Below are 27,190 nucleotides of genomic sequence, written 5' to 3' on the forward strand. Positions count from 1 at the left end.
ATCCTAAGAGTGTGTGAAATGCGTTCGAAATTGAGCTGATGCGAGCGCTTTAAGACGTTCTGGCGTTGTGTCTTGCAGAGCACTAGCATCGAGAGTGAACTGCCCCAGGTGGAGGCTCCTGGTGGAGACCGGAGCCAGGGATTGCGCAGTGGGGACGCGAACGCGAATCGCGCCGACGCGGGCAGCATGTCGAATGAGGATGCCCTGGAGGACGGAGCACGTGCCAGTGGTGTTGCGAGCCTTGGCATGAACGGAGCCCACAATCCGCCAGTGCCTCAGCCTGTCAGCAACAACAACGCCTCGGGCGCCGTGGACATAAATGGGTCAAAGGCCATCGACGTGAGTGACGACGAAGAGTTCATCGGCGGCGACAGTGCAATCGCCACAAGCGCCCCAGCCACGAGCTACTGGGGCTCCCGAGCCGTCTCCAGCAGAGCCGCCAGTCCGACCATGGACAACATGAGTGAAGTGTCTAGTCAGTTGCCGGGGGCGCCTCTGCCGCGCTCCAAGAGTCGCACCGAGTTCGGCGCCAGTCGCTACGCCAACGCGTCCTTCTGGAAGGCGCGCCGGGTGCTCTTCTACCGCAACGGGGACCCCTTCTTTCCCGGCGTCGAGTATCGCTTCAAGCCCGGCCGGGATGTGGCCACAATGGAGGCTCTCCTGGACAAGATCTCGCCGCGCCTGGATTTGCCGCGCGGCGCCCGTTTCGTCTTCTCCATGGACGGCGATCGCAAGTACTCGCTGGAGGAGCTCGAGGACGGAGCATCTTACGTGGTGTCCAGCTTCAAGACCTTCAAGGTAAGGGGGCCCCTTTTCCGCCAAAGATGCCCGCCAATTAACCCCGTTTCGGACGCATGCGTCCAGCGCCGGCCGCCCGAGTCCACCCACCTTGTTTACCCTTGTTTAGTGCAATTTCAGAGGGACAAATATTTGACTTTGCAAATCAATGCACTCAATTTTACACCTCACGGAAGTGCCTTAGGGTAATTCAGGTCTCCCGAGTAAAGTTATGCCCAATCACTGCCAGTTTTCCAGTTAACTGATTGTATTCTTGAATTTTTAGGTACGGTTTGCAATTTGGAAAGATGGAGGATGAAGGAGTTTGAAAAAGGCGATATAAATAGGATAATTTCATAAAATATTTCTTGTTACTTAAGTAATTGAGGCAATTTTCACATTTCTCTGTTGCTGAAATATGAATAATTTGTCGAGTTGATTTATTGAAGTTACTGCAATGATACAAACATTTTATATCGATTTTAGAATTACCCGAAGCGAAAATTCAGTGGAGAAACTTATTTTGAGGGTCATTTTATGCCTTGTGGCATTTTAGACATTGTTCTAGACGCCGTGAGTTTATGATTGATTAGCTTTTCTATTTAGAATCTAGATTAATGCACTTCCTCATTCACTCAGTAATTGTTACAAATCTGCTTTAAGGCTTACTCTCGAGCGTGCTTTCGAGCAAAGGTGTGTTCAGTGGACAGGAATCCGAGCCATCACCCTACTTTGAGGACCTCACGCTTTCCTGACTCGACCAATTGGCGGGAAATTGAAGTGCATGAAAAGTGGGTTAAGGCTCGCTCCAATTTCCCTGCCTTCGAGGGGGAAAGTGCTGAGGATTCTAATGGCGCATTAATTCCCATTATCGAGGGTGGGATGATTGCCCAGAAATATGCATGGGCGAAGCCGGAAAAGTGCATTAGTGTCCATTCATTTGGCCAGAAGGAGTGGGCTCGGCTCGCGATGCACCGCTGAAAAGGGTGACCCGAAGAGAGAGAGAGTGATAAATTGACCTAGAAAATGACGTCAATTGGCGTGCAAATTTCTTATTTATTCCTCCAAAGTGAGGTGAAGAAAAAAGGCTTCGGGACAGTGAATAAAAAAGAAAACGTCCTCTCTAATTGCACATGGCAAACATTAATTAAGACAGAAAAGAACTGCAGTGAATGGGATTTTCTTCCGTGCTGAGGGAAAAAAAAACTGAAATTGCGAGTGCCTTATTTCTCAAGGAAGTCACAAAAATGGTATATATTCTCCTTGTTTTCCGCTCCACCTCCTTCAACCACGTCAATATTGAATGGTGTGTATAATTTCTATCCAACACTCGAGTCGCTAATTCATGGAATTTGGGGGATGTTTTAAAAAGAAATGAAACAACCATGGAGGAAAAATTAAAGTGGAAAAACTGCGCTGACTTTTCTGTCCCAGACCTGCCGGTCTGCCGCCCTTCCCATGATTTGCCGCGAGGGAAAATCTCTCTCATTGATTTTCACACGCGATTCTTTGACCAGTGGCCAAGTTTTCTTCGCCACCACCAATACAGACGCGCACCACATGTGTAATGTGGCCTCAAAAAGTCGCCCCTTCGGCTTTTCAGCCAATATTTTCACTTTTGTGTCGCAATTCCTCGCGCCCTCGCTTTCCGACGTATCGACAAGAAAATCGTCTTCCCGAGAAAATATTAACAAAATTTCGATTGCATGATAAAATCAGGGAAAAGCTCCCTAATTCATTTTTAATTCATCTCATTTGTCTTATCGCCACTCAAAAGCACTTTAAAAGTGATTTCTCACTCCCTTCTCGGCGGTATTTCTTTTTCCCACCTTATCAGGGTTTCCCAGTGAAATTTATTGCAATAGCTTTAGATTAATCACTCAACCAATATAATTAATCACTGTAGCATTAAAAATTCAATGACCCTAAGATTTGGGTTATTTTCTTAAGATGTTCCAGGACAGGTTTTTAAAGAGTTTTTGCATGATAACACTGAGAGAAATTTGACACATTAAACGTGAATTCTCAATTTAAAAAAAATGATTCATCTTGAAACCAATAAACATTCCTTCAATTTTTGATGGATAGTGTGATGAAGTAGTTAAGAAAATGACCAATATATCCGTGATTCATACTAATAAGCACGGACACTGGATATTTCAATTCACTACTTAATATTCTGCTTTTGAATAACACTTTTAACCACAATGTTATTGAAAAGTTTCTCAAAAATAAAGCCACAATGAAACTTTTTTGATTTTTCCCTAAATTCTGGCAAATATTAGCTTAAAGCTGCCTGATTTGAGATCATTACTCTCCATTCTCCTTGGCGGTGAGCTTCTGTGTAATTCGAGGGTTCTTTTCAAAGTCACCACCACTTCGAGATCATTGAACTTTTCCCACGACGTCAATTACCAAGCTGATGGATGTGCCATTGGCGATCATCTCCCCTCACTTTCCACAACTTTCTGCATGCAATGTGCTGAGAAATCTCAGCGATAATCCAAGCCGAAGTGATTGTGTCATATTTTGGGGGTTGCCTCTTTGATTTATGACTCGCCACGAAACCTTGAAAGTCCCAATCTTGATGGTGCTGTGGGAAAAAAAGGTCATTTCACCTGTGAAAATGCTGTTAAGTGTGTCTGAGACGCCTTTTTCACAACGGCGAAAATGATTTAACCACTTAATAAGGGGGTAAATATTTTGTGAAAATTCCTTGTACACCCTTTTTACACCGATAAGGTGAGTCAATTAAGTGATACCCTGAATGTTTTTTTTTCTTTGCCGTTGAGCGAAAAATTGGAGAAAAAAGGGGTCACATGAGGGATGAAAATTGCTCCCATTTTCATTTCTAGGACAAATTAACCCTACGTCCAGGGCGATTGTTTTTTATGAGCAAATTAAGAAATCGTGATATTTTTACGAGAACTCTCTCTCTACCTTGCCCGGATAATAAATTTCTCTGTTCGTCTCAAGGAGAACAAATTCCCAGCTACCGAAACTTTGTCGCTTTGTGGGCGAGAAAGAGAAGAATGTCTTGAGATTTATTGCGTGTGGCGTTTTCGTAAGTCGCCATGTAGTGTTAAGTTGTTCTTGTGCTTCATAATATTCCATTGGAAATTTTTGGCCACTCACACACAGAGTCGAAGGAGTCCAATCTTGACACGAATAGTGGAAATCTCAGTGAGGAATTGAGGGCGAATATGATTAGGAGGGAAAAATATTAAAACACCTCACAATGTATATAATTTAGGCAACAAATTAATTTCTGTGTCAGTCACAGTGGAAAGATTGAAGCGTAAACAGCCTCTTGAGTGAGTCTCCTGAATTTGTCGCAGGTGTGCGTGAAGGGGTTGAACTCTTCCCTCTCAAGACATAATGAAATAAATCACTGTTTGGAGAAAAACAGCAACAACAAATTGCGAAGTCATTCGCATAAATTAAAGTTGATATACATATTGTGAAAAAACATGTGAATAATTGCTGCTTCAGGATTACAAATTCATAATTTCGTCCTTCGAGTGTGTTTTGTGGCTTGATTTCGCTGAGTGTGATTTGAATTTTACTACGCTACTTTGCCAGAGAGTCAAATAAGGGGGTGTTGCCTTGTTGTAAAATGTTAAACACAGGTCGACACGCATTAAATTAATGCTCACGTCGAGTGCAATTGAATTGCGCAAATTTATTGCTACATTGTGGGATTGAGACGTTGAAACACGTGAAAAATTCTGCACAGCTTTTCCAGGAATTTTGCCAGAAATGTGAGTTTCATGAATATTTTATACAGGAAGTTTCGCAGTTCTTTTCGCCTTTGCACTTTTCGACTAAAGACTTAAGACAGCTGAGATAGAAGATAGCATTTTGAAAATTTGCCAGATTCGGTTTTTTATCGTGGAACAGGAAAGTTTTTCCTTTATTCATTCTGCAGAGAACTCTTATTAAAGCTGAAGAAAACCTTTAATAAAAAAGCATTCATCGCACACTTTTCTCTCTTTATGTAGGTTTAATACTTTCTTATTTCCTTTCACGTGTATTTCAATCATACTTCTTCATCCTTCAAGAATACTTTGCATACAATACGTTTAATTTTCATGTTACTCCCAATCTTTGTTACAATTTCTTTTCACCTAATTAAGACTTTCTGATGTTTTTCACACGCAAAAAATACCCCATTTCCGTTTATATGGAAATCATTCATTCGTCTGAGAGACTAAGAAATGCCCTCTTCGACAAATTCTTGAATACTTCAATGAGGAATGCGGGGGAAAATTCGTTGCACGTGCAAATGAGCAGTGATTTACACTTGGATTTACATAATGAATTGAATCGCTTGCGACGAGGTTATTTGGTGACTCTCTTTGTGAACTTTGGGCTGTCCCGGGTGGGAAAATGGTGTCCAAAAGACGTTAGAGATCGTGTATCCTTGGGAAGTTTAATCTCTCTGATTGTGTGACAGAGAAAGAGAGCATTTTTCCCTTCTTAATGGCTCTCACTCACACTTTCTCCGCGCGCATTTTCGCATACATTTTCCACGATGATGGTGGGGTTGAAAAAACAGCAGGTGGATGAATTGCCCGAGAGCCCATTACCATACAATTTACATGGTGTCGTATAAAACCGCAAAGAAATCCGCTGAGCGACGACGCGAAAGCCGCGGGCGGGGGGCGCAGCCCTTCCCTCCCCCCGTGGACGATATCACGTCGTCGTGAGGGAGAAAGTCGCCCCACACCGTGTTGATGTGTAAATAAGATAGTGGCGAGTGGTTGGATGGCTCCCGAATGGGGGGAATTTGAATTTTCCACTCAGTGTCCGCTTCGCAGTTTCAGCTGAGCCACAACAGCGTGAAAACCTCTCCTCAAGCCACTCTCTGTGTCAACGCCTTGGCGTGTGCCATTTTCCTCGTCACTTCTGCACAAATCCTTCCGCAGTGCGAATCGTTTCGCGCCAATTCTTTTCTACAATCTGCAGTTTCCCGTGAATTTGCAAGTGATTTTCTCGTGTGAATCTTGAGGACGTTATTTAATACTTTTGGGAACTTGTTGTGCAGTTTTGTTTTAGTGGAGAAAATGTATGACAGTGACAACGAAGTTACTTTTGTGGTGCTGACATCACCAATTAATTCTCAGGTTGATCAAGAAAGCCATTTTACCTTTGAACCTCTTCTCAAGCTCGTTGTATATTCAATTCGAGACAGTGCTTTAGTCGCAGCTCTTGTCTGTGCTTCCAAATGGTGACACGAAATCCTTCGAAGATTTAATCGGTTGATGAAGACTCAGTCTTGAGCACTCTGCCGAGTCTTCGAGCTCTGTTTTCGGCTGTACCGTGGAAAAGCCCCGCGAGATCCCAATCGCAGCCGGAAGCACTTCCATTGATTTTCCTTCGGCCCCTCTTAGTCAACTTTTATGACCGCTGGAGTAACGCTGAGTATTTCTTTTCCGGTCCGCGGCAGCCCGCGAGCTACGGGAAGAAGAACGGAATGTGGTACGCATCGCCCAGCAATCAGGGCTGGGGCGCCGCCAGCAAAGCCGAGCGTCGGAAATCCTCCATCATCGAGGCGGATGTGAGTCCATCGGGAGCCTCAGGCAGCGGTCTGAAGGCCAGTGCAGGCCGTGTGATCCGCATCATCAACAATCTCGATCACACGGTTCAGGTGAGCCAAGTGGAAATCATATCTCGCGGGTTATTATGTTAATAACATTATAAATTACCCTTTGCCGGCCTTGAAGTGGTCAGACAGGGGGTGGCCGAAATGCGAGGGGGTGAGACAAGAATTTCACTCGAAAATCGATCGCGCACGCTAAACATGTGGAAAGTTTTCTTATGCTAATTTCTCCTCAGTAGCGTTTCCGGTGCTTTAATACGCCACCCTCTCGTGGGCAAAACAAACCAACCCCTTCCCGGACACGCGAGACGGCGTCTGAGTGGAACAGAAGAAAGAGATCCTCGTGTGTCTCTCGTCCATTTGGGACTGTGAATTGCCGTACGAAGCTAATGAGGGGCGCGGTTCGAGACGTTATTTAGGCCTGTGCAGAAGATGCTCGAAATTCCTTGCATTTGCAATATATTGCAACACAAACTCTACATAAGAATTACCATTCATGTCATCTGCATAATATATCGGACTAATATATTGATAATATGTCTCATAATGATTGTGTAAACCGTTTAAATTACCTTTTGCACATAGAATTTTCCAAAATTTCTTGGTCCTTATGTGATAAAACTGATAATATCTACCACTGTGTGATAGTATTTATCACCCTTTCATCTTGGAGTGTAATTTATCACTTGCATTCTTCACGCGAGACGTCGTGAAGTGGTCAGGGCGGGAGACAAGCATGGAATTTCCCATTTGCGACAACAATGCATGTCTTTCCAGTGTCGCGTGCTTCTCAATCTTCGCACGTCGCAGCCTTTTGAGGAGGTGGTGGAGGATTTGGGGCAGGTGCTGAAGATGACAGGCGCGAAGAAGATGTTCACCGGCAGTGGCCAGGAGGTGCGATCCTTCTCGCAGCTGCGGAATGAGTTCGCCGACATGGACACATTCTATCTGTCCCTCGGCGGGAATCCGGGCACCACTCCAGCCTCGCCAGAGCGCCGATCGCGCTCGCGGGCCGGCATGGTGGCCCCCGTGGTGGCCGAGGACACGGCCAAGGGGTCTGTGCGCCAGAGAGCGCGAAGCAAAAGCCGCCCGAGGGTCCTCTATGCGCCAGAAAATGAGATTGTCCGCTCCAATCAAGGTGAGTTGGCCGCAGGAGTTGGGGAAAAATCGATGCGTGAGAGAGTGCTCCTTTTGCAGAGTACACGATTGTCGATGCTCTCAAAGAGGAGCCCACAAAGGTGATCATCAAGGGACTCCGGAGGACTTTCTATCCACCAATTCATCACCCATCGATCGACAACAGCCCACCGGACAAGAAGCTTCAGCTCCACTGGGTGTATCCTTTTCAAACTCAACTCTGATGGGGTGGGAAGTGGGCGGGATTGACTGTGGTGACCGGAGGGAATTCATGTCAGGATAGCACACTGTAAAAATCCATTTTTCCTCTGTGTGTAAATAATAATTTTAATTGCGAACTCTCCGCGGAAAATTTATGCAAAGCATGTGCCGGATTAATAGCCCCTTTTCGTGCCTCAGGGACAAACGCGGTTGAATGAAAGTGTTCTCCTTTTCCCCGGTCTGGTCAGAGACTCACTATGTCGATATCAATTTTTCCACCACTGACTAGCACTTTGTTGGGGTGGTTTTTAGGGCTCTTTTACACTCTTTCTTCTCCTTTCTCGTGCTAATGGGACTCGGAAGTGTGGCGTTGCCGTGTGAGTTTGGGCGAAATTTTTCCCTACTCATGCTCTTCGGCAATTCCAGTCGATTCATTCACAAAATTTCTGCGCTGTTCCTTTTTTCCTTGACTCTCAAACCTCCACGGCACAACAGGCACGGCTACAGAGGAATCGACGCTCGCCGGAATCTATGGGTTTTGCCCTCGGGAGAGCTTCTCTACTACGTGGCCGCCGTGGCGGTACTCCTGGACAGGGAGGAGGAAGCCCAGCGCCACTACACTGGCCACACTGAAGACATCATGTGCATGGATATTCATCCTTCTCGTGAATTGGTGGCTTCTGGACAGAGAGGCGGGCGAGACAGAAAGTCTCAAGCACACGTGCGCATCTGGAGTACAGAATCCCTGCAGACTCTGTACGTCTTCGGGATGGGAGAGCTCGATCGTGGGGTGACTTCTGTGGCTTTCTCACAATTGGTGAGATTCAGCGAACTTGCTCCAAAGAAAGTAGTTGTTCAGGAATTTTTCTGTGCTCTTTGCAGAATGGCGGAAGTTATGTTCTCGCTGTGGACGCTGGTCGAGAGAGTATCTTGTCTGTATGGCAGTGGCAATGGGGTCATTTGCTTGGAAAAGTCGCTGTAAGTCGATTGGACTTGAAGATCTGACATGATGATTTGATATCAACTATTCTTCACAGACTCTCCAAGAAGGACTCTCTGGAGCCTGCTTCCATCCCTTGGATGATAACTTGATCATCACTCATGGAAGAGGTCATCTAGCCTTCTGGCATCGTCGCAAGGATGGATTCTTCGAGAGAACAGACATCATTAAGAATGTGAGTTTAGAAAATTCCATTCTATTGCAGATTGTAATGCTACAGCGAATTCTTTCAGCCTTCTCGTACGCACATTACTAGCATCCAATTCGAGCCTGACGGAGACGTGGTGACAGCCGATAGCGATGGCTTCATCACGATCTACAGCGTCGACGCGGACGGAGCCTACTTCGTGAGGATGGAGTTTGAGGCGCACACAAAGGGTATAAGCTGCCTTGTGATGCTCTCGGAGGGAACTCTCCTGTCCGGTGGAGAGAAGGATCGCAAGATTATCGCCTGGGATTCGCTCCAGAACTACAAGCGCATCACAGAGACGAAGCTTCAGGAGTCATCCGGTGGCGTGCGAACAATTTATCCTCAGCGTCCTGGTCGCAATGATGGGAACATCTACGTGGGAACAACTCGGAATAACATCCTGGAGGGATCTCTCCAGAGACGCTTCAACCAGGTGGTGTTTGGCCATGGACGTCAGCTTTGGGGTCTGGCTGCGCATCCTGATGATGACATCTTCGCCACGGCCGGTCATGACAAGAATATCGCGCTGTGGCGAAAGCAGAAGCTCTTGTGGACCTCACAAGTGGCGTACGAGTGCATCTCCCTCGCCTTCCATCCCTTCGGCTCAGCTCTGGCGGCTGGCAGTAGCGAGGGTCATCTGCTGATCATGAACTCCGACAATGGGGCGTCAATGTTGACCCTTCGCGTCTGCGGATCACCTCTCAATTGCATTGGATACAACCTGGCTGGCGATATGATTGCTATTGGATCGCAGAACGGCAGCATTTATCTGTTCAGAGTGTCCAGAGATGGGTATTCGTACAAGAAGGTCAACAAGATTAGAGGCGCTCAGCCTCTGACGCACTTGGACTGGAGTATCGACGGAGTGTATCTGCAAACAGTGACCACGGACTTTGATCTCCTGTTCTGGGATGTGAAGTCCTTGTCTCCGGAAAAGAGCCCAATGGCCATGAAGGACGTGAAGTGGGCGACTTTCAACTGCACCGTGGGATATGTGGTGGCAGGAGTGTGGAATAATCGCTATTACTCATCCAATTCCACCCTTATTTCCACGGGAAGTCGGGCTACTGGACAGGATATGCTGATATCCGGAGATGCAGATGGATATCTCCGACTCTTCAGGTGAGATCAGATTTTGAAGTTGATTTTGTAGTTTTCTTATGGTTCTCTCTTTTCTCTGTCTCTCCAGATATCCTTGCATCACCCCGAAGGCTGAGTACTCGGAAGCTAAGGTCTACTCGGGAACATTGGCTTGCGCTCGCTTCCTGTGCGGCGATCGCATGGTTGTGACTGTTGGCGGAACTGACGCCTCTCTCATGATATGGGATCTCATTGAAGAATAAGTGAGTATTGGAAGACTCCCCAGCGCCATGAACTAACTCTGCTGTCCTTGCAGCCTCTGTGGCCCCCGGCGTGGTTCCACACCGCTGCCTCGGATCACTCACCGTCACCTTCATACAAGAATTTAGAGCACCGTCGAAGCACCGTTTCCTCCACCTTTACGAGTGACACCTCCTGCCTCAATGGCTTCACCGGCCGCGGCGCCATTCCGCGATGGGTAAGTCAGAGCTGCCGCGGCCGAACTCACAAATCCATAAACATACATGAAATGAAGTAATTTGCAGGCGCCCGATGACTCACCTGAGGAAATCACCGTGGCCGCTGGCGACAATCCCGACTCGGAGGAGGATGAGGACGGCGTCGAGTACGCCGTCATGCTTCCGGACGCCTTCGCTGTCCTCGATGTCACATAGCGTCGGCCACACACCCAAGATCCAACCACACTGGACAGTCATACGGCGAGGGAACCACTCTCCTCGCCACCCTGAAGAGGACTTGAGGCCCCCGAGGCTTTCGCCGGCTCCAGACAACTACAAAGAATCCCAACCTTTTCCCCGAACTGCAGAGCATGAGAATGCAAATTGTGATGAACCAGCCATCAAATGCAACAGAAATTCAATCGGAACAAAGATCTGCCATTGATGAGAGCATTTTGCACAAGAAATCTATTGCAAAAGTTGAGAAAAGAAAAAAAAAACTAATTATTAATATTTATAAACGTTAATTATATATTCAAATTTATTCATTGTTACTCCTAGTTGCTATGAGAAGAGAGTTGTATTGTTGGAAAAGTCGTGAATTCCTCGATAAAGAAAGCTGTTTTGATATATTTTTCTCGTCATACACAGAAGAAAGAAACACACATCAATTTAGCCCCATTTGAAAATAAATGGTAAAGGAAATAGAAAACAAACTTTGTCCATCGCCGCAGAACAACATAAAAACAGTGCGCTGGTCGCGACTTTCTCAAGATCTCGTTTCTCTTTGTTTTTTGATAAAAAAAGAAAGATTATAACTAATAGTTATATATCAAACATAATAATAGATATAGAATAGTTTATAGACGTATAAAACATCGTTTTGTGCAGATAAACTCCCCATGATAGAGAATGACAACGAAAATAATCCCAGTTAATATAATATCACTATAATGAAAAACTGCCAATAGTGTTAGAACGTAAAAAGAATCAACCAAGATTGATAGAAAAAAAAACTCCTAAAAATACTTTCCATGGACAAGAAAATATAAGCAAGAGAAAGATGTAGAGATGAAGAGTAGCGTAGCAAGGTGTATTTCATACTTTTTATGTCGAAAAGAATTATTTACTAAAGGGAGAGAAAAACAGTAAAAAAAAGAAACCTTACTAATCTTAGATGTATTTGACAAAAATTGTGCAAGAAACTCACCTCTAAACATATCGAAGAAAAACCCATTAGAGAAGAAATAAAAGTATTTTCTTGGAATAACTCAAAGACTGAACTGGTCAACGTTGTTTCCAGCCAGGAGCAGGATGTTCTCCGCAGTTGTTGGAGCACCCATGCTGTAATAGGATCCATCAGCTGCACCCGAATCCTTCCGAACAGCATCCAAAGCATTCCTCAACGCAAAGAGCACGACAATCGACATGCAGAGTGCAGGTTCGCCAGTGGCTTTCGACCTCAGGACGCCAACGGAATTGGATGCATTCTTCAGGAAACTGATCCTGAAGTCCACAGGAATGTCCTTGGCACCTGAAAGACGTTACAGTGTTTACCTCAATTCAATAATCCTCTCAAACTCCCTTACCTGGTGGTTTATAAGTCCAGGTGCGATTGGTCAGCAGCTCGGCATTCTGTCGATTGAAGATCATCTTCTCATGCAGCCAATAGCCTATGCCCATCACGAAAGCTCCCTCCACCTGTCCCACATCGACTCTGGGACTCAAACTCTCGCCAGTGTCCTCCAGGATATCCACACGACGCAGTTGGAACATCCCAGTCAGCGTGTCAATCTCAATCTCTGCACAGCTCACGCCCCAGATGTCGTAGCTCGTGAGGTCGGCCTTCTTGTACAGATAAGACGCAGTGAGATCAATGCTCTCGCCAAAGCATTTGCCAACAAGTTCCTGCCACGAAGCTTCCTTATTCTTCTCCCTCACCGGACGAATCCTCTCCAGGAGTATCTCACAGGCTTTCTTCACCGCAAATCCGACAGCTTCTGAGGTCTGACTGCCGCCGGACACCAAAGAATTGGCTGCCACAAGATTATTGGAAGGCTTCACTTTGACCGACTCAAGAGGGACACCGAGAATGTGAGCAGCAATCTGGGCAACTTTTGTATTGATTCCCTGGCCCATCTCGATGCCACCGTGGGAAATGGCAACAGTTCCGTCTCCGTGATAAATCGCCACGAAAGCTGGATAGGCTCCGAAGTAATCCAGGAAGTACTTCATGGGCACAATGGCGATTCCTCGCTTCTTCCAGCGATTTTCCGCATTGAAATTCTCAATTTCCTTCTTCCTCTCATAATACTCACTGGATTTGATGAAGTCCTTGACGATTCCTCGCAGAGGACTGTCTGTTGGCATGTTGGCCAACCTCACTTCCACAGGATCCACGCCTGTGTCCTTGGAGATGTGCTCCATTATGTTCTCAATCATGGCAATGCCCTCGGTTGTTCCTGGAGAGCGACACCACGTGTGACTGGGAGATTCCGTCTGCACAGCGTGATACTTCACATCCCAGTGATCGTCAACGTAGCCATTCTTGAAGAATCCTGCCGCTTGTCCTCCAACTTCCTCGTTCAAGCTGCATCCGTAGTCATGCCAGAACTCATTGGAGAGCTTCTGAATCTTTCCATGATCATCCACTTCCACCTCGTAGTCATTCATGCACGCATATCTCTTCCCGATGGCCTTCATGTTGGCCTCAATGGACAGGACAAATCTCACGGGTCTGTTCAACAGATGACAGGCCAGAGCAGCTCCGCATGCAATCAGTGTGGCTCTGGAAATCTTCGATCCATAGCCGCCTCCCAGTCTGCGCACTTGCATATTGATGCTGCTCTCCGGAATATTCAGCATCTGCGAGATGGCCAGCTGCACAAGATCCATCCACTGAGTGGAGCAGTAGACATCCATTCCATCCTCATTGGGCATCGCCACAGTGGTCTGAGCCTCCATTGTGAAGTGATATTGCGAACCAATCTCAAAATGACCAGTGATTTTCCGGGTCTGCTCGTTGCCGCGTGTTTCTGCCTTCTGGAAAGTGGCACTCTTGTGCACACGCGAGAAGTCCTTGGCCTCGAAAACATCCTGCATTGTAGGATAAATTGGACCAGTAGCTGAAAGAGGAAATCGTCTTATTAGAGGCTAACCAGAAGAATCATAATGAATGTCATGAACAAGAAGAGAAATGTGATGATGGATAAGAACAAGAAGTGCACACCTCATGCAGCCCAAGACAAGTGAACAAAGTGACAAATACCATGATTTGAATCGCCCACAAGGAAGCGATACAGTGATGAAAGCGTACTTGAACTCTCAGGACGATTATAGGTGACTTTCACCAATTTGGCCGCCTCATTGGCCAGATCGAATCGCTCAGCCACGATCATTCCCACTGGCTGTCCGTGGAAGAGGATTTTTCCGCTGCAGAAGATTTCCTCGACGTCTCCCATGAGGGCTTTTGGGGAGAAATTGTTGTTTCCTGGAATGTCTTTCGGCCCAAAGAAGGCAACAACTCCGGGAATCTTCAGAGCATCTGCAGGATCAACATCCTTGACGACTGCCTGAACTTCTGTGGCATGAACAAAGGCCGCCCAAAGTTCACCAGGAAGCCTGGTGAAGTCATTGGTGTACTTAATCTCTCCTGAGCACTGAATCGCTGCCTCCAGTTTCTCCACGGGTTCCGTGAGTGGCCAATTGTCCTTGTAGGTGTCAAATGTCTGCTTCCCACTCGAGAGAGGTCGCTCAATGAGACTTCCTCCGCTCTGAAACTCCTTCTTCACCTTCGAAGCGGGCGCCAGACTGAGGATGGCCTTGTAGAAGAGTCCAATAGCCAGTTTCTGGCGATATTCTGGCAAAGCATCCGGCATAATAGAGTCGCATTTCAGCTCATCCTTCAGGGAATCAATCACTTTCTTCAGCGTGTCATTGCTGAAAGCATCTGATCCCGTCAGGAGCTTCTCTGCCGCTGTGGCGCGAATGAACTTGGGATTAATTCCTCCGTAGCAAATTCTGGCTGAGACAATCTTATCTCTGCCGTCGGAAAACTCAAAAAGGAACCCAGCGTTGACATATGCGTGGGCATTCTGCGCTCTCGGAGTGATCTGCAAGATAACAAGTAATAATCTTTAGAGTGCTGACAAGAATCGTATGTGATAGAGCAAAAAACCTTGAAACTGCGTAGCTCAAACTTATCAGCGGAAAGTGGAGGCAGAGATATCTTGGTGAGAATCTTCTTCTTCATGTCCACTCCGAGGAAATCTTCAGCTGCCACGACCTGTTCGCTTCCTTTCACATCCTTGATGGTGAATTTAGCGCCAACAGTCACGAGAAGGAGAAAGATGTCCGATGGGAATTCATTGTGCTGATGCTTGATGGTCAGATTTCCTGCCACAGTGCCAACATTTCTCACTGGAACATTGGCCACAAGATCGATGTGGTTCACCATTTGATCGGCGTACTTGAATTCGGGCTTCGACGAGGCCTCCGTGAGGACTTGCATGAATTCTGTCAGAGGAATATTTGCACCAACGTCCACATTCTGCCCAATTGAGTGAGTTCGCAGCTCTTCCACGGCATTAACATCCAGGAACACCTCGATATCTTGGGATCTCCTGTACACGCCATGAGCAGTGTTCCCTGCCACCAGCATGTAAGTTCGATCCCCAACAGCGTCCAGAACTTTCAGGATGTCCGCAACGGAGTAGACCTTGTGCCACTCTTTGCCCTCGCCCACAGTCAAATGGATGGCTTCTGTTTTGTGGCAGTTTCCAACGCAATTCTCTCCGGTCTTCGGGCACTTCTTGGGCAAATCTTCGATGTCTCCGCACGCCTCAATCAGTGCCGGATCAGCGTCCACCGCCAGAGACTTGTAAGCGTCCAGAATCGGACGATATCCTGTGCACCTGCAAATATTCCCACCGAAGGAATTCTCCACCTCCTCCATCGTCACCTTCCCGCCGCGGCTCTCCAGAAGACTGTACATGTTCATGACCATTCCAGGAGTGCAGTACCCACACTGCGAGCCGTGATTCTTAGCCAGACGCGTCTGGAGCACGTGATAGCCATTCTTCTTGTCGCCCAAGCCTTCGACCGTGGTCACCTCGAGTCCATGGCAGGAGAAGACCGGGAAGAGGCACGAATTCACCGCCCACGTGGCTTCATTCTTAGTCACCGGATGAACTCCTTTCAGCGCCACAATGCAAGCTCCACAGCCGCCTTCCAGGCACATGAATTTCGTTCCCGTGAGATCCGCATGACTCCGGATGAAAGTGTTCAGCGAAGTATTGGGCGAAAGCTTCCCGGATTCCACTGAAACAGAATCAGTAAAATATGAAAATATCACGAAAATTTGCATTAAAAAGAAATATTGCAAGACTTTTTATACTATGATTAAAAACACATGTTCAATTAAATGTTTGACGCTAAAAATTAATTGGCTAAAAACTCTAATTTCCACAATATAAACATGGAACAATTAAGTTTTTGCAATTGTAGTTTTTTCATCTATATTCACACAATCCACATAATAGTAATTTTGCCACAATTTTATTTGTCACGTTGCTAAAAACGCGACAATTGCACTATGTGTTTCATGTGTGAATAATTAAAGATAAATAATAATGTGAAAAATGATCATCATCGGATAACCTCTGATCTTCTCTGAGGAATACCTTGGCGCTGACGATCACACAATTAATTATAAATTAATGCTGTTAATAATTGAAATTATTCCACTATTGTCCATCTCATTTATGTCCTCGTGAGTGTTTTGCAAAGTATCTTTTGAAAAAAAATACCACTCGCGTCATGATCAACTTGTATTCCTTGCGGCAAACACTTCGCATTAATTGCCATGCAAATTTCTTCGGTTAAGAAATAATGTTACGGTCATTATGAAACACATTTGCAGAAAGAGAAATGACTGGAATAGTTTTCTTCACAATAATCGTCACTGATCGAATGTGAGGTAAAATGGCAATTTTCTCACCTCGGTAAGGTTTTCCATTAATGGTGAAAGCCACTTCCATTGTGCCGTAGTAGATTTTGTGTGATCAAGGTGACTTTATCTGAAATCTGAAGAATTCAACCCAATGAATAGTCTGTCTGAAGTATCTTTTGATCAGTCACAAGAACACATCAGAATATTTATTTGTTATTTAGCGTCTGCAGGTGTTGGTTTTTATTGTTATATTCGTTCTCACGAAGAAAACCTGTTGTGTTTTGGCAAACTTCTTAACGCACGCATAAAAAATGACTCTTGAAGATCATTCGTGATCCAGAGACTTATATTTGAAACTCGTTTCTTGAGGTCACTTTGCGATCATAAATCATCATCAAGAGTGTCTTTTCAGGCGTACTTTTATTTAAATTGAAGATACACGATTTGATTTTCCCAATTATTGTCCATTTGCTGATCACTTGAATAAACCCCGAGAGATATTATACTTTCCCACTGAGACACACCTTTTCTCAATTTCTGGGATTTTTGATCAGACACTCTCACTTTTTCTGCACAATTTCAGCCACTGGCGAGACGCAAAACCATTCACTACGACTGATCGTGAGCGAATGGAGTGGAACGTACAATTTTGCAATCTTATTCGGCAGCCGAAGATACTGATGGAGCCGCTCTTTTTCTCCCACCAGAAATTCACATTTGTCATGCTGGCGAAGCAAATGTGTGTCGAATGATAAAAATTTAAGCGCTTATCTAACAAGATGATAAGGTAATGCACAAATGTGAGTGCACAGCCTTGATCGTGATTTATTTGCTTTCTTCGCTCTTCGCGCTTCCTCTAATGTTACGACACTTGACAAAACAGCGAACAGGAGACTTTAATCGAACTTTGAGTGTCAATTTATAATATAATGTTATGAAGTGTGTGAGTGGAATTGCTCTATATTTATTACCACACTTCTAACGTCTTATTGAACTTGACCTTATGCTTTGCTCTTCTTTAAACCCAGAATTTCAATCGTCTTTCTTCACGAGCTCGACAGAATAAAAAAAATATGGAAGAAAAAATGTATGTAAACTCGATGAAAAACAATGTTTTATGTTCTTAATTACGAATTTTTGTGTGATCATAAAAGAAAAAAATGACAACCTGTTGAAAAAACTCTTTATTTATCATTCTTAATCATTTAAGCGTAGAAAATGAATAGTTATGCCTTAGAATCCCTTGATCATGTGTGCTAGATTCCAGTTCTGGTCCACATCGATCGGTCCCTCCACTTTCACACCCTCTGCCGTCGCGACGGCCTGCGTGTACTTGTTGAAACCCCTGCAGTCGCGGTAGTAGAGCACCTCCATGACCTTCTTCGTGAGACTCAATGCCTGATCCTTGTCCAGGACGACCTGAGGATTCTCCGTGTATTCCCTGAGCAGCGGAATGGCCAAGTGCTGGCCATATCCAGTAGCTATGGCGTTGTTCTCATAAGCACGACCTCGAAGGTTGATGTGACCCAGGAAAGGCTCTCCATCCTGCATTCCACCAACCACAATGTCCAGCCAGAGAGGATCAAAGCGGCTCCTCTTGTTGTACAGCACTCTCATCAGCCAATTGTACAGGGATTTCGGCTTCATGTGGTAATTATCGCCAAACGCGATGTCATCAACCCTGCAAAGAGGCAGATAAACTGTTAAAATTGATTCCCGGACAGGGATTTTAAGGGTTCTGCCTACACTTTCTGATCGATGTGTTGCTTCAGGAACTGGAAGTCAGCGAAATCTCCTCCTGCTCCGATAATTGTGTAGTCGTTCACCTTGAAGACCCTGTCCATTGACGTGTAGCGAGCTAGGGAGCCGTAGGAGACGAGAGTATCGGCAGAGATGACCACACCATCCTTGAATTTGAGCCCCACAACAGAGGTTCCGGTGGTGATTGGCTGCCTGCAAGAGAATGATACAGCAGTTTGAGGTTAGGTAGGAAGAAACCTCTAAAAACACCATTTCTCGGGTATTTTACGTATGGAAATTCTAAAAAAGCAGTCAGATAAGTTGTCCAAATGAATTTTCACTACTTACGATGTCCTTTGCGAGCCAAAAGTCCCTTTGAAGCCAAATTGCATGTCACGATTCTGCACTGAAGATCCACCAGGGAAATTGTAGAATTGCCCAGGAGCAGGACCATTGCTCCAGAGAGGCATGGCGTAGTTGCTGAAAGCCGACATTTCTACACACTTTTCACCTATGCAAACACTCAGAAATCACAAATTTTGCAGAAAATGCAGAGCAAAACAAATCCACTGAGATTTTCCGAAAAGATGTTCTGTAACTTTAGCAATTTCCGCCAGAGGCGCTCCCAGTTCATTCGAATTTTTCGGACGACCGCGCAGAAAAGCGATCGTGAATTTACTGCTAAGTAGACTTTGGAAGTGTAATTTCATGGGAATAATTCATTCGAGGTTGCAATTAAGTTGGTAAATTTGTGAGGAAAATGATTCCTTTCTGCAATGTGTGCTTCCGCACTGGACAGGAGGATCCAAACCTTTTCATCACCCAATGCCGTCGCGTGGTTTGTAAGGTGAGTGAATCTGTCCATGATTTTGCATCTTGCACGGGAACGGAGAACTAAGAAAATCCTGTGAAATCTTAAATAGGCGTGCGTCCTGGCGAGCAACGGTCGCTGTGCGGTTTGCCATAGCCAGTGTCGCTCAATTGAGCTGAATAAGAACATGCCGGAACATATGCGCAAGTATTTTCAAGATCCCCTGAAAGAACTGGAGGAGCTCCAGAAGGTGATCAAGTTCCAGGAGGATCAGAGAGCCATCAGCAATGGATATGCTAAGAAAATTATGGAGCAGCACCACAGACTGCGCAAGAGTATCATGGAGAAGAAGAGGGAGTACGACAGGCTTCGCAAGATTGTGGCGAAACTCCAGGCGCAGGACAAGGCTCGATCCTCCTATCGCACTCCGGGAACATCTCTATCTGGTGAGTTGGCCGGAAAAGTTCTTGTTCCAAAGCAGGGTTTAATGCAGAATTCTTTTCTTTCAGGGTTTTCTGGATCGCAGTTCTCAAGCGACATGAATACAACCGACAGAAGGACTGGAACGGATTCGTCCTTCTTCAGAGACTCTCCCAACCCGTCCAAGAACTCCACCCTCAGCTTTTCACTTGATAATCTTTAAATTGCTGTCTTTACTCACTTTGAATTATATTCACTGAATTTACTTACATCTATGATGAAACAAATTACTGATGAAATATGAAATACAATTTTAAATTCTGAATTACATGAGAGAGTGCGAATTCTTCAGCCCGATTCCCTGACACTGAATGATCGTGGTGTCGCCTTCAGGGATGAGCGTGAAAATGGCCTTTGTCATGAGTTCCGCCACATGGATGGCCGTGCGGGTGTGGAGAGTGATCGGCCCCGTCCGGACGCGGCTCTCGCCGTCCGCCAGAGCCATCAGGATGATTATCTGGTCCTGCATGTGCTGATCCACGCAAACGCCGAGATTCAGCGCCTCTTTGACCTCGCGCGCAGCCCGTCGACCAGTCTCTGCCGGCTCCTCCTTCCTGTTGCCCAGCGCTGAGCCACCCAAGAGACATCCTGTCGATGTCTGACAGCACAGAACCACGCCCGAACAGTTGTCCGGCGCCATGGAGGCGGATTCCTTGTACTCCTCCACTTCCAGATTGATCTTCACCATCGCCCTCCGCGCCCCGTCGGCCATCTGCTCGGCCAGCTGCAGCGGAAGCGTGCCAGCCACGAAACTCCATCCGTACGCCTTGGACACGTGACCCAGCTCCACATTGATCACGGGCTTCAGCTTCTCCACCGGACGCACGCTGAAGACGCAATGACCTCCGCCCCGGGGAAAATATCCTCTTCTCAGCAGCTCGTACTCAAAGGAGGCGCCAAATTTCTCAAAGTTGGGCCTCACCACCTCCGTCACATAGTCTATCTGTGGAGCCATCTCTGCATTGGTGCCCCCACGGAGGCTCAGCTCTACAGGCGACGAGCTGAACAACGCCACCGGCAGCGACGCCTGCACGAGCAGAGCTATGCTTCCCGCCGTCTTCGTATCAGCGCTGTGACGGCCGCCAATGATGGATTGCGGATGGAACTCCACTTCCGTGGATCCAATTGACGCCCCATAGACGCGCCCCTTGCATAGGGAGCGACAAATCTCAATGCACTGCAAGTGTTGCGCCGCCAGGCCGGGTTTTGACCGTCCCGCTCGGATTTTCACCACTTTGATGGGGATGCGACACAGGCAACTCAGTGCCACGGCGATCCTGAGGATCTGACCGCCGCCTTCCAGCACACTCCCGTCGATTTCAAGCATTTTCTGAGATTTTTGGAGAACAGGAAAACACGCGCGCGATACAGTGACAATGACAGACGGCGTTCAATTGTCAGTATTTCATATACACACTAAAATAATTTTATTGAAGAGCTCATTCGTTGTATGATTACCAATAATGGTGAAATTACAAAACTTATTCATATAGCACAAAGGAGCAGCATTCCACAATTTCTGTTTATGCGAGATTTTGGGATGCAACTCTACGTTTAGTTCGGGAAATTTCCGTCAGGGGGAATTACTGCTAACTTCACATTTATTATTATTTTTTGTCGTGGTTCGTAATTCTTGTTTCACAATTTTCACGATTTTTGCCAATAAATCCAAGGAAGATTGTTTAAAAATCACTGAATATTGATCTTTGGCCGTAGTTCTACTGTATAATTGAGAAATTATAGCAGTATTGGTAGAAATTCAGTGTGTTTTGGCATTGGCTCAAAAATGGTTTGTTTCTTTTAAAACTATTGGAAAACACCACTAATTGCACTCATTTTGCAGAGAAAATGTCACCGACAAAGCAGGAAATCCGTCTAGAGAAGAAGATGAAGAAAATGGCAGCGTTGGCAGCAATTGCAGAGCTCAATGTGAGGGATGAAGCATCTTCTAGCTTCGCCAATGTTCCGGAGCCCGATGTCAAGCGTCAAAAGATCGAAGAGAAGCTCAATGAGAAGCATGAGAAGGGAAAGGTGTCGTTCTCCAAGGATGAGTACACAGAGCTGAAGAAGGCTATTGAGGAGAGGAAAAAGCAGCTTAAAAGTATCCCAAAGATCAGGTTGAAAAATGCCGGAGAAGTGGCGTCTTTGGATGTGAGAGCTTGTGACAGAACTCCAATCTTCCTGGAGGATATCCAGCACCTCCTGCTGCAGGCAGTGTTCGGAAAGGACTCTCCACGGACGCCCTGGCGGTGGTGTCAGCTTGAGAAGGCGCAGCAAATCACGCATTCGGTGGTTCTTGTGATTGAGGGCATTTATCTGTACCACTTTTCTGCGTATGAAAGTCTCTTTAGCGAAGCCAATAAGTTCTTCAAGACGAAACTGGAAACTGTGATGCCGCCTTATCAGGAGGGACACATCCTTGAGGAATTTGCCTCGGTGCCACTGACCATGAGTCAGCGAGAGCTGCTTGTCAAGCAGTACGGAAGTCTCAATGTCGCCCTGGAAATGATGCAGGAACCAGTCATTATGCTGAAGTCAATTTTCCCCATCGAAAAGACGAGTGAGGAGGAGTGCGGGAGCACAAAATTGCCGCCAGAAGACGTCTTTTCGCGGACAAAACTCCTTCTGTCGCCTCTGCAGATGGTGGACGAGGGATATCCGCTTCCTCTGAGAGGCGAGCTGGCCACCAAGTGTGGGGATTACATCCTCACGAAGGACACGTACAAGGAGGTCACCGCTCGGAGTCCCATGTTCGGCCTGGATTGCGAGATGTGCCGCACAACGCTCGGTCTGAGTGAATTGACGCGTGTGTCAATCGTCGATGAGGAGTACAAGACTGTCTATGAAACGCTGGTGAAGCCGCCAAATCCCATCATAGACTACCTCACGCCCTACTCGGGCATCACGGCGGATCTCATGAAGGGCGTAACGAAAACTGTGCAGGAAGTGCAACAGGAGATTCGAGAATTGCTACCGGCGGACGCGATTCTCGTTGGCCAGAGCCTAAACATGGACCTGAACGCCATGGGACTGATGCATCCCTATGTAATCGACACGAGTGTCATCTACAATCTCTCGGGCGACAAGAAGTTCAAGAGCAAGCTACAAGTGTTGGCCAGGGAATTCCTCGGCGAGACAATCCAGAAGAATCCTCAGGGTCACGACTCTGTGGAGGACAGCATAGCCACACTGAAGCTGACAAAGCTGAAACTGTCCAAGGGCATCAATTTCGGCGATGTGGCGCTGCAGAAGAAGTCCAAGAAGCGCCAAGATGAAACCTTCGATGAACTCCTAGCGGACATTGAAGGCAAAGTGCTGAAGAAAGCCATCGAGAAGCCACGCAAGAATCTCCCGGCGCTCATTGTCTCATCAGCCGCCACGAAGGCGGACTACGAGAAGTACGTGACCACGAGGCGAATTCTTGAAGCTGAAGAGCAGAGCGGCAAAATTTCATGCTTCATGAAGAAGAGCAACAAAGCGGCTGTGAGCAAAACGTGCTCAGGCCTCATGGATGTCGCCTTTGCGCTCACGCACGTGAAGATCGACCCAAGTGGTCTGGCGGATGAGAAGATAGAGGCCACGCTGACGCGCGTGGATCAGTGGATTAGCAAAATTTGGAATGCAATGGCCGTGAATGGACTCATGCTGGTTCTGATGGGAGGATCTCCACTCTCCTCAAGCGGAGTGGCGCTGGTGGAGGTGAAGAAGCACTCCAGAAGCTCCAAGTGATGAAATTCGGCCCACAAATTGTAACTCAATAAAGAAAAAAATCCGTTGAAATTGAAGTCTGATTGATATACTACAAGTGTTGGTACGCGTGTGGGATCTCGAGGGACTGTTCAGTCGGGTCTTTGACAGTTCATTGTTTACATCGAACACGTGCGTGAATTTGTGGTAAGGAAACGCTCAATAATTCTGCATTTTTGAGGGAAATAATACACAAATTCTCGGTTATTGCAGAAAATCTGACTCCTGGGGATCCATATTATCCAAAAATCATGGGAAAACGCAGTTATGATGGAGGGAAGAGCGCATCTTCAATAGCTCTGAAGAGGGCTAAAGAGATGCGCAAGAGGGAGAAGAAGAAGGCACCCAAAGTGAAGGTCAAGGACATTGGAGAGTCCTGTCTGTTGACTGTGAGCGCCAAGGAGAGGAAATCCATCGTTCTGCCTGACATTCGCCACCTTCTGGCGAGTTCTCTGCTGGGAAACCAATCTCCAGACGGTGTTCCTCGATGGTGTCACCTCGAGAAAATCGGGAAAATCCCACAGACAGCTCTCGTGATTCTGGATGGATTGACTCTCAATCACTTTATCACTCATTTCGACTCTTTCGGTTGCTGCAAGGAGATTTTCCTCACGAGACTGGACACAGTAATGCCGCTGTATCGCAAAGGGCAGACTCTTCAGGAGCTCACAGAGATACCAATCAAAGAGGTTCAACGAGATGAGCTTGTAAAGAAACACGGAAGCCTCGAGAAAGCCCTGGAAGTGGAGAATTTTCTAGTGGAGGAAGAGAGAATCGAGATAAATCACAACAGAACGGTTGAGGACAAGTTTTCCCGGTTAAAACTGCTCTTGTCGCCTCTGCAGATGATCGACTCGAACTTCCCAATTCCTCAAATTCCCGGAACCTCATCCGCGACCTGGAATTACGTGTTCACGAAGGATGTCTACGCGCCTGTAACGTCGCAGAGTCCAATGTTCGCCATGGATTGCGAAATGGTGATGACTTCCTTCGGTTTCACCGAAGTCGTGAGGGTTTCAGTGGTTAACGAGGCTTGTGAGAGTATTTATGAGACATTCGTGCGTCCGCAGCGTCCAGTGATTGACTACAAGACACAGTTTTCGGGCGTTACTGCGCAAATCATCGAGAATGCCACGAAAACATTGAAAGACGTTCAGGAGGACCTGAAGAATCTCCTGCCGGCGGACGCTATTCTCGTGGGACACAGTTTGAATGCTGATCTGAAGGCTCTGCGCATGATCCATCCCTATGTGATCGACACGAGCATCATCTACAACGTCAGGGAGGACAGGAAAAGCAGCAAATTGCAGGAATTGACCAAAATGTTCCTGGACGAAACCATTCAAAGCAATCCTCTGGGCCACGACTCCATTGAAGACAGCATCGCGAGTATGAAGCTGGTGAAGAAGAAGCTCTCCGGAGGCCTCCAGTTCGGTGATCACTTGCTGGAGAAACTCCTGGACAAAGGCTATGATGTGGATTCTTTGGGAGGACTCTCTGAAGCTGCCCAAGAGAAAACTATCACGGGAAATCTCCTCGGTCATCTGATGACTCAGAAACCAGAGGCAAGAATCAATATCATCGCCTCTCTAGGCACTTCTCAAGACTATGAGAAGTTCTTCCCTCTGAGATTGAGAGAATCGGACAAAATCTCCATCAGCGTGAAGAAGAGCAACAAATCAGCTGTGACGAAGACTTGTGCGTCTCTTCCAGAAGCCACGCTCAGCGTCACTCATCTCGCCATTGAGAGCGAGAAGCTGGCTGAAGATCAGGCAAAAGCCACACTCGCGAAAGTTGACCAGTGGATCCATCAAATCTGGAGCTCAGTTGCCGTTCATGGACTCGTTGTGGTGATCTTCACCGGATCGAGAGAGTCCCGGAGTGGTTTGTCACTCGTGGAGTTTCGCAAGGTGGATTTTGTAGATAAGCAGGAAATTATATCAAAAGTAGAATAGAAAAGATTTGATAAAATCATGAAATTTCTATCTAAAAATTGTGCTTTTAATTCTTTTCTTGTACTATTATTATAATTCACTATTCCGCGCTTCCAAATCCTCAACAGGAAGCTCTTTCTTGGCCTTCTTGTGTGTTTCTTTGTGAGGTTTTTCAGTCTTCTGATCCCTTCTCTCATAAACAAGAACATACTTGCCCACTCGATCAGAGAGGAGCACATGTGCATGGAAGAATGAGTGCGTCTCGCGATACTTGCCCAAGAATTCCAGAATCTTGGGCTTTAGCGAGTCGAAGAGAACAACGTGAGAAGGCGTTTCGCTGGGCGGATACGCGGGAACATTGGCGTCCAGCCAGGCGCTGGGATTGCGATAAAAAGCCTCGGCTTCCTCCTCATAGCCAGGATCATCGGTGAGATTGGGTTCGCAGGTGAGGAAACGCAGCGTCACATTGGCGTGGATGTGACTGTACAGAGGCGTCGAGTGGCAAGGCATCAAGAAAAGGAAGTTGGCTGTTTTATGCTCTCTTGCGATCTTCGCCAGCACCGGCATCACTTCAACGGTGCCTCGCTGATGATACTGTCCCAAATACGCAGCCGGAAGAGCGCTGCCCACGAGTAGAGTCAGTGCTGCGGCCCAGAGAGTGCGATTGCTGGCCTTGTGACTCCAGTGACTCAAGTGATCAGCGCTTAAATAGAGGCACATGGGCAGAATAGGCAGGATGAAGCGGAATTCCTTGTGCGGCAGCGCACTGAAGACCACCAGCGTTGTGCCAATGGAGATGACTAGGATCAGGCGCCTGGAATCGCCGATTGAGACTTTCTTCAGACTGTCCACAATGGCCAGGATGAATGGAATTGTTGCAATGCCCAGCACGGCAGGCAATCCCGTAGATAAATACCAATGCCAGGGCTGGCTTCCGTAGAAACTGCCAATGTTCTGCCACACGTTGAGCTTGAAGAAGCGCAGCGGCGTGAAGACAAGCGATCCGTGGCACACAGAGTCAACTGCCGTGGTCAGAGCACCCATAATCAGTCCCACGGGAAGATATTGCGTCACCAAGAGACGCATCACGGGGATTCGGGAGTGTCGCAGATGGTGCAGACACAGAGGAATCCAAGGCACAGCCGATGTGGGTCTGATGAAGGCGAGCAGACCGACGAGCCACAGATATAGAGCGCTTTCGCCGCGCCAGGGAAAGAAGCTGAGCGCAATTGTGGTCAGCGACGCCTCGACAGTGTTGATGATCGTTCGGGAGCCAGTGTAGAACCAGAACCAGGATGTGGTGATGACAAACAGAGACCATTTAGATCCCTGACACCAATTGTAGAACCGCCAATCTGCGTAAGCGCTCAGGAGGGCTTGTAGCACTCGCGGCAGGAGCGTCAGGGCGAAGACGCACTCCACATGGAAGAGATCCAGTACTTTGTATAATACCGCAATCAGTAGGGGCTGCATGTAGCTCCGGATGCCCTGCGTCCACTCCCACGTCAAGTATCCGTAACCATAAACCAGCCTGTGCGCAACTTCCAGGCTCTGCCAGTACTCATCCGGCACGTAGGAAGTCTTCACGAGCAGCACAGACGAGAGGCGCAGTGTCAGCAGAAGGAAGAATACCCACACGCCCTTCATGGTTGCCAGGAAGTGGCAAAACAGGAAAGAACTAACAGAAGAAGCTCCTTGCCGGAGAAATCACAACAAATGCACGCGACTCCACGCAGCGCGGTATTATACACACATTCTGTTATACAGCCGCGCATGCCGTTATGAAGTCGTTCAATGCGTGCAGTATTGCCATCGATTATGTAACAGGAAGCGGTCGATGTATCTTTATAGTGATAGGATACTTTAGTGATTGAAAATATCCTAATATTTCAAAAGACTTCTTAATTTGAAGTCTTATTAAACTAATCTTTGAAGACATTTTTATAAATCAAGCAAATTAAATAAAGATATTTTTTTTATTCTAAATCAAATTTTTCAATAAAAAAAACTCAATACTTTTTAATAATAATCGTATAAGAATATGTAATTTAAGCTCTAAATGTTTGTCTTCAATGTCTTCCTT

At 46.6% G+C, this 27,190-nt stretch overlaps 8 protein-coding genes across 10 annotated transcripts; 4 read left to right on the forward strand and 4 right to left on the reverse strand.

The window, feature by feature from the left end:
• The first annotated feature begins 432 nt into the window (after window positions 1-432).
• On the forward strand, window positions 433-10,586 carry LOC132264360 (echinoderm microtubule-associated protein-like CG42247). 2 transcript variants are annotated; one of them, XM_059764542.1, is made up of 11 exons: window positions 433-798; window positions 6,227-6,427; window positions 7,157-7,517; window positions 7,577-7,715; window positions 8,213-8,534; window positions 8,600-8,695; window positions 8,755-8,892; window positions 8,951-10,029; window positions 10,097-10,250; window positions 10,304-10,465; window positions 10,523-10,586. In XM_059764542.1, exons 1-9 carry the CDS (start codon window positions 451-453, stop codon window positions 10,248-10,250), a joined length of 2,838 nt encoding a protein of 945 aa, XP_059620525.1. In that variant the 5' UTR covers window positions 433-450; the 3' UTR covers window positions 10,304-10,465; window positions 10,523-10,586. The 2 variants fall into 2 exon arrangements, with proteins under 2 accessions (XP_059620525.1, XP_059620524.1); XM_059764541.1 differs by lacking the exons at window positions 10,304-10,465; window positions 10,523-10,586 and having other exon boundaries at window positions 460-798; window positions 10,097-10,278.
• Window positions 10,587-11,605: 1,019 nt separating this feature from the next.
• LOC132264359 (xanthine dehydrogenase-like) lies at window positions 11,606-17,454 on the reverse strand. 2 transcript variants are annotated; one of them, XM_059764539.1, is made up of 6 exons: window positions 16,920-17,454; window positions 16,444-16,529; window positions 14,623-15,764; window positions 13,762-14,557; window positions 12,035-13,570; window positions 11,606-11,979 (listed from the first exon to the last, which is right to left on the reverse strand). In XM_059764539.1, the coding sequence occupies exons 2-6, from the start codon at window positions 16,481-16,483 to the stop codon at window positions 11,717-11,719; spliced, it is 3,777 nt and encodes a 1,258-aa protein (XP_059620522.1). In that variant the 5' UTR covers window positions 16,484-16,529; window positions 16,920-17,454; the 3' UTR covers window positions 11,606-11,716. The 2 variants fall into 2 exon arrangements, with proteins under 2 accessions (XP_059620522.1, XP_059620521.1); XM_059764538.1 differs by having other exon boundaries at window positions 13,714-14,557.
• A 110-nt stretch (window positions 17,455-17,564) lies between these two features.
• On the reverse strand, window positions 17,565-18,734 carry LOC132264361 (proteasome subunit beta type-4). Its single transcript, XM_059764543.1, has 3 exons — window positions 18,484-18,734; window positions 18,142-18,348; window positions 17,565-18,076 (listed from the first exon to the last, which is right to left on the reverse strand). Exons 1-3 carry the CDS (start codon window positions 18,627-18,629, stop codon window positions 17,629-17,631), a joined length of 801 nt encoding a protein of 266 aa, XP_059620526.1. The 5' UTR covers window positions 18,630-18,734; the 3' UTR covers window positions 17,565-17,628.
• Window positions 18,735-18,742: 8 nt separating this feature from the next.
• Window positions 18,743-19,589, forward strand: LOC132264232 (RING finger protein narya-like). Its single transcript, XM_059764347.1, has 3 exons — window positions 18,743-18,982; window positions 19,059-19,392; window positions 19,456-19,589. The coding sequence occupies exons 1-3, from the start codon at window positions 18,896-18,898 to the stop codon at window positions 19,587-19,589; spliced, it is 555 nt and encodes a 184-aa protein (XP_059620330.1). The 5' UTR covers window positions 18,743-18,895.
• A 7-nt stretch (window positions 19,590-19,596) lies between these two features.
• Window positions 19,597-20,998, reverse strand: LOC132264183 (RNA 3'-terminal phosphate cyclase). The gene has a single exon (XM_059764291.1). It carries the CDS (start codon window positions 20,751-20,753, stop codon window positions 19,692-19,694), a length of 1,062 nt encoding a protein of 353 aa, XP_059620274.1. The 5' UTR covers window positions 20,754-20,998; the 3' UTR covers window positions 19,597-19,691.
• LOC132264171 (uncharacterized) lies at window positions 20,992-23,187 on the forward strand. The gene is made up of 2 exons (XM_059764277.1): window positions 20,992-21,215; window positions 21,270-23,187. Exon 2 carries the CDS (start codon window positions 21,275-21,277, stop codon window positions 23,153-23,155), a length of 1,881 nt encoding a protein of 626 aa, XP_059620260.1. The 5' UTR covers window positions 20,992-21,215; window positions 21,270-21,274; the 3' UTR covers window positions 23,156-23,187.
• A 79-nt stretch (window positions 23,188-23,266) lies between these two features.
• LOC132264174 (RNA exonuclease 5-like) lies at window positions 23,267-25,179 on the forward strand. The gene is made up of 2 exons (XM_059764280.1): window positions 23,267-23,320; window positions 23,387-25,179. The coding sequence occupies exon 2, from the start codon at window positions 23,425-23,427 to the stop codon at window positions 25,126-25,128; it is 1,704 nt and encodes a 567-aa protein (XP_059620263.1). The 5' UTR covers window positions 23,267-23,320; window positions 23,387-23,424; the 3' UTR covers window positions 25,129-25,179.
• Window positions 25,160-26,803, reverse strand: LOC132264176 (GPI mannosyltransferase 3-like). Its single transcript, XM_059764283.1, has one exon. It carries the CDS (start codon window positions 26,752-26,754, stop codon window positions 25,198-25,200), a length of 1,557 nt encoding a protein of 518 aa, XP_059620266.1. The 5' UTR covers window positions 26,755-26,803; the 3' UTR covers window positions 25,160-25,197.
• Between the last annotated feature and the right edge of the window lie 387 nt (window positions 26,804-27,190).

Source organism: Phlebotomus argentipes, unplaced genomic scaffold, assembly GCF_947086385.1.
Source record: "Phlebotomus argentipes unplaced genomic scaffold, Phlebotomus argentipes genome assembly contig_32, whole genome shotgun sequence".
NCBI lineage: Eukaryota > Metazoa > Arthropoda > Insecta > Diptera > Psychodidae > Phlebotomus > Phlebotomus argentipes.

Bases quoted from the DNA above. Each gene is read 5' to 3' on its own strand.
- LOC132264360 (XM_059764542.1), top strand. From the start codon at position 451: ATGGACAACATGAGTGAAGTGTCTAGTCAGTTGCCGGGGGCGCCTCTG. The intron at 6,428-7,156 runs GTGAGCCAAGTG...ATGTCTTTCCAG, and splicing joins ATCTCGATCACACGGTTCAG to TGTCGCGTGCTTCTCAATCT. The intron at 8,535-8,599 runs GTGAGATTCAGC...TGCTCTTTGCAG, and splicing joins CTGTGGCTTTCTCACAATTG to AATGGCGGAAGTTATGTTCT.
- LOC132264359 (XM_059764538.1), bottom strand. From the start codon at position 16,483: ATGGAAGTGGCTTTCACCATTAATGGAAAACCTTACCGAG. The intron at 14,558-14,622 runs GTTTTTTGCTCT...GTTATCTTGCAG, and splicing joins TTGAGCTACGCAGTTTCAAG to ATCACTCCGAGAGCGCAGAA. The intron at 11,980-12,034 runs GTAAGGGAGTTT...AACGTCTTTCAG, and splicing joins CTGGACTTATAAACCACCAG to GTGCCAAGGACATTCCTGTG.
- LOC132264361 (XM_059764543.1), bottom strand. From the start codon at position 18,629: ATGTCGGCTTTCAGCAACTACGCCATGCCTCTCTGGAGCAATGGTCCT. The intron at 18,349-18,483 runs GTAAGTAGTGAA...ATTCTCTTGCAG, and splicing joins TTTGGCTCGCAAAGGACATC to GCAGCCAATCACCACCGGAA. The intron at 18,077-18,141 runs GTAGGCAGAACC...GCCTCTTTGCAG, and splicing joins CAACACATCGATCAGAAAGT to GGTTGATGACATCGCGTTTG.
- LOC132264232 (XM_059764347.1), top strand. From the start codon at position 18,896: ATGATTCCTTTCTGCAATGTGTGCTTCCGCACTGGACAGGAGGATCCA. The intron at 18,983-19,058 runs GTGAGTGAATCT...AATCTTAAATAG, and splicing joins GCCGTCGCGTGGTTTGTAAG to GCGTGCGTCCTGGCGAGCAA. The intron at 19,393-19,455 runs GTGAGTTGGCCG...CTTTTCTTTCAG, and splicing joins TCCGGGAACATCTCTATCTG to GGTTTTCTGGATCGCAGTTC.
- LOC132264183 (XM_059764291.1), bottom strand. From the start codon at position 20,753: ATGCTTGAAATCGACGGGAGTGTGCTGGAAGGCGGCGGTCAGATCCTC.
- LOC132264171 (XM_059764277.1), top strand. From the start codon at position 21,275: ATGTCACCGACAAAGCAGGAAATCCGTCTAGAGAAGAAGATGAAGAAA.
- LOC132264174 (XM_059764280.1), top strand. From the start codon at position 23,425: ATGGGAAAACGCAGTTATGATGGAGGGAAGAGCGCATCTTCAATAGCT.
- LOC132264176 (XM_059764283.1), bottom strand. From the start codon at position 26,754: ATGAAGGGCGTGTGGGTATTCTTCCTTCTGCTGACACTGCGCCTCTCG.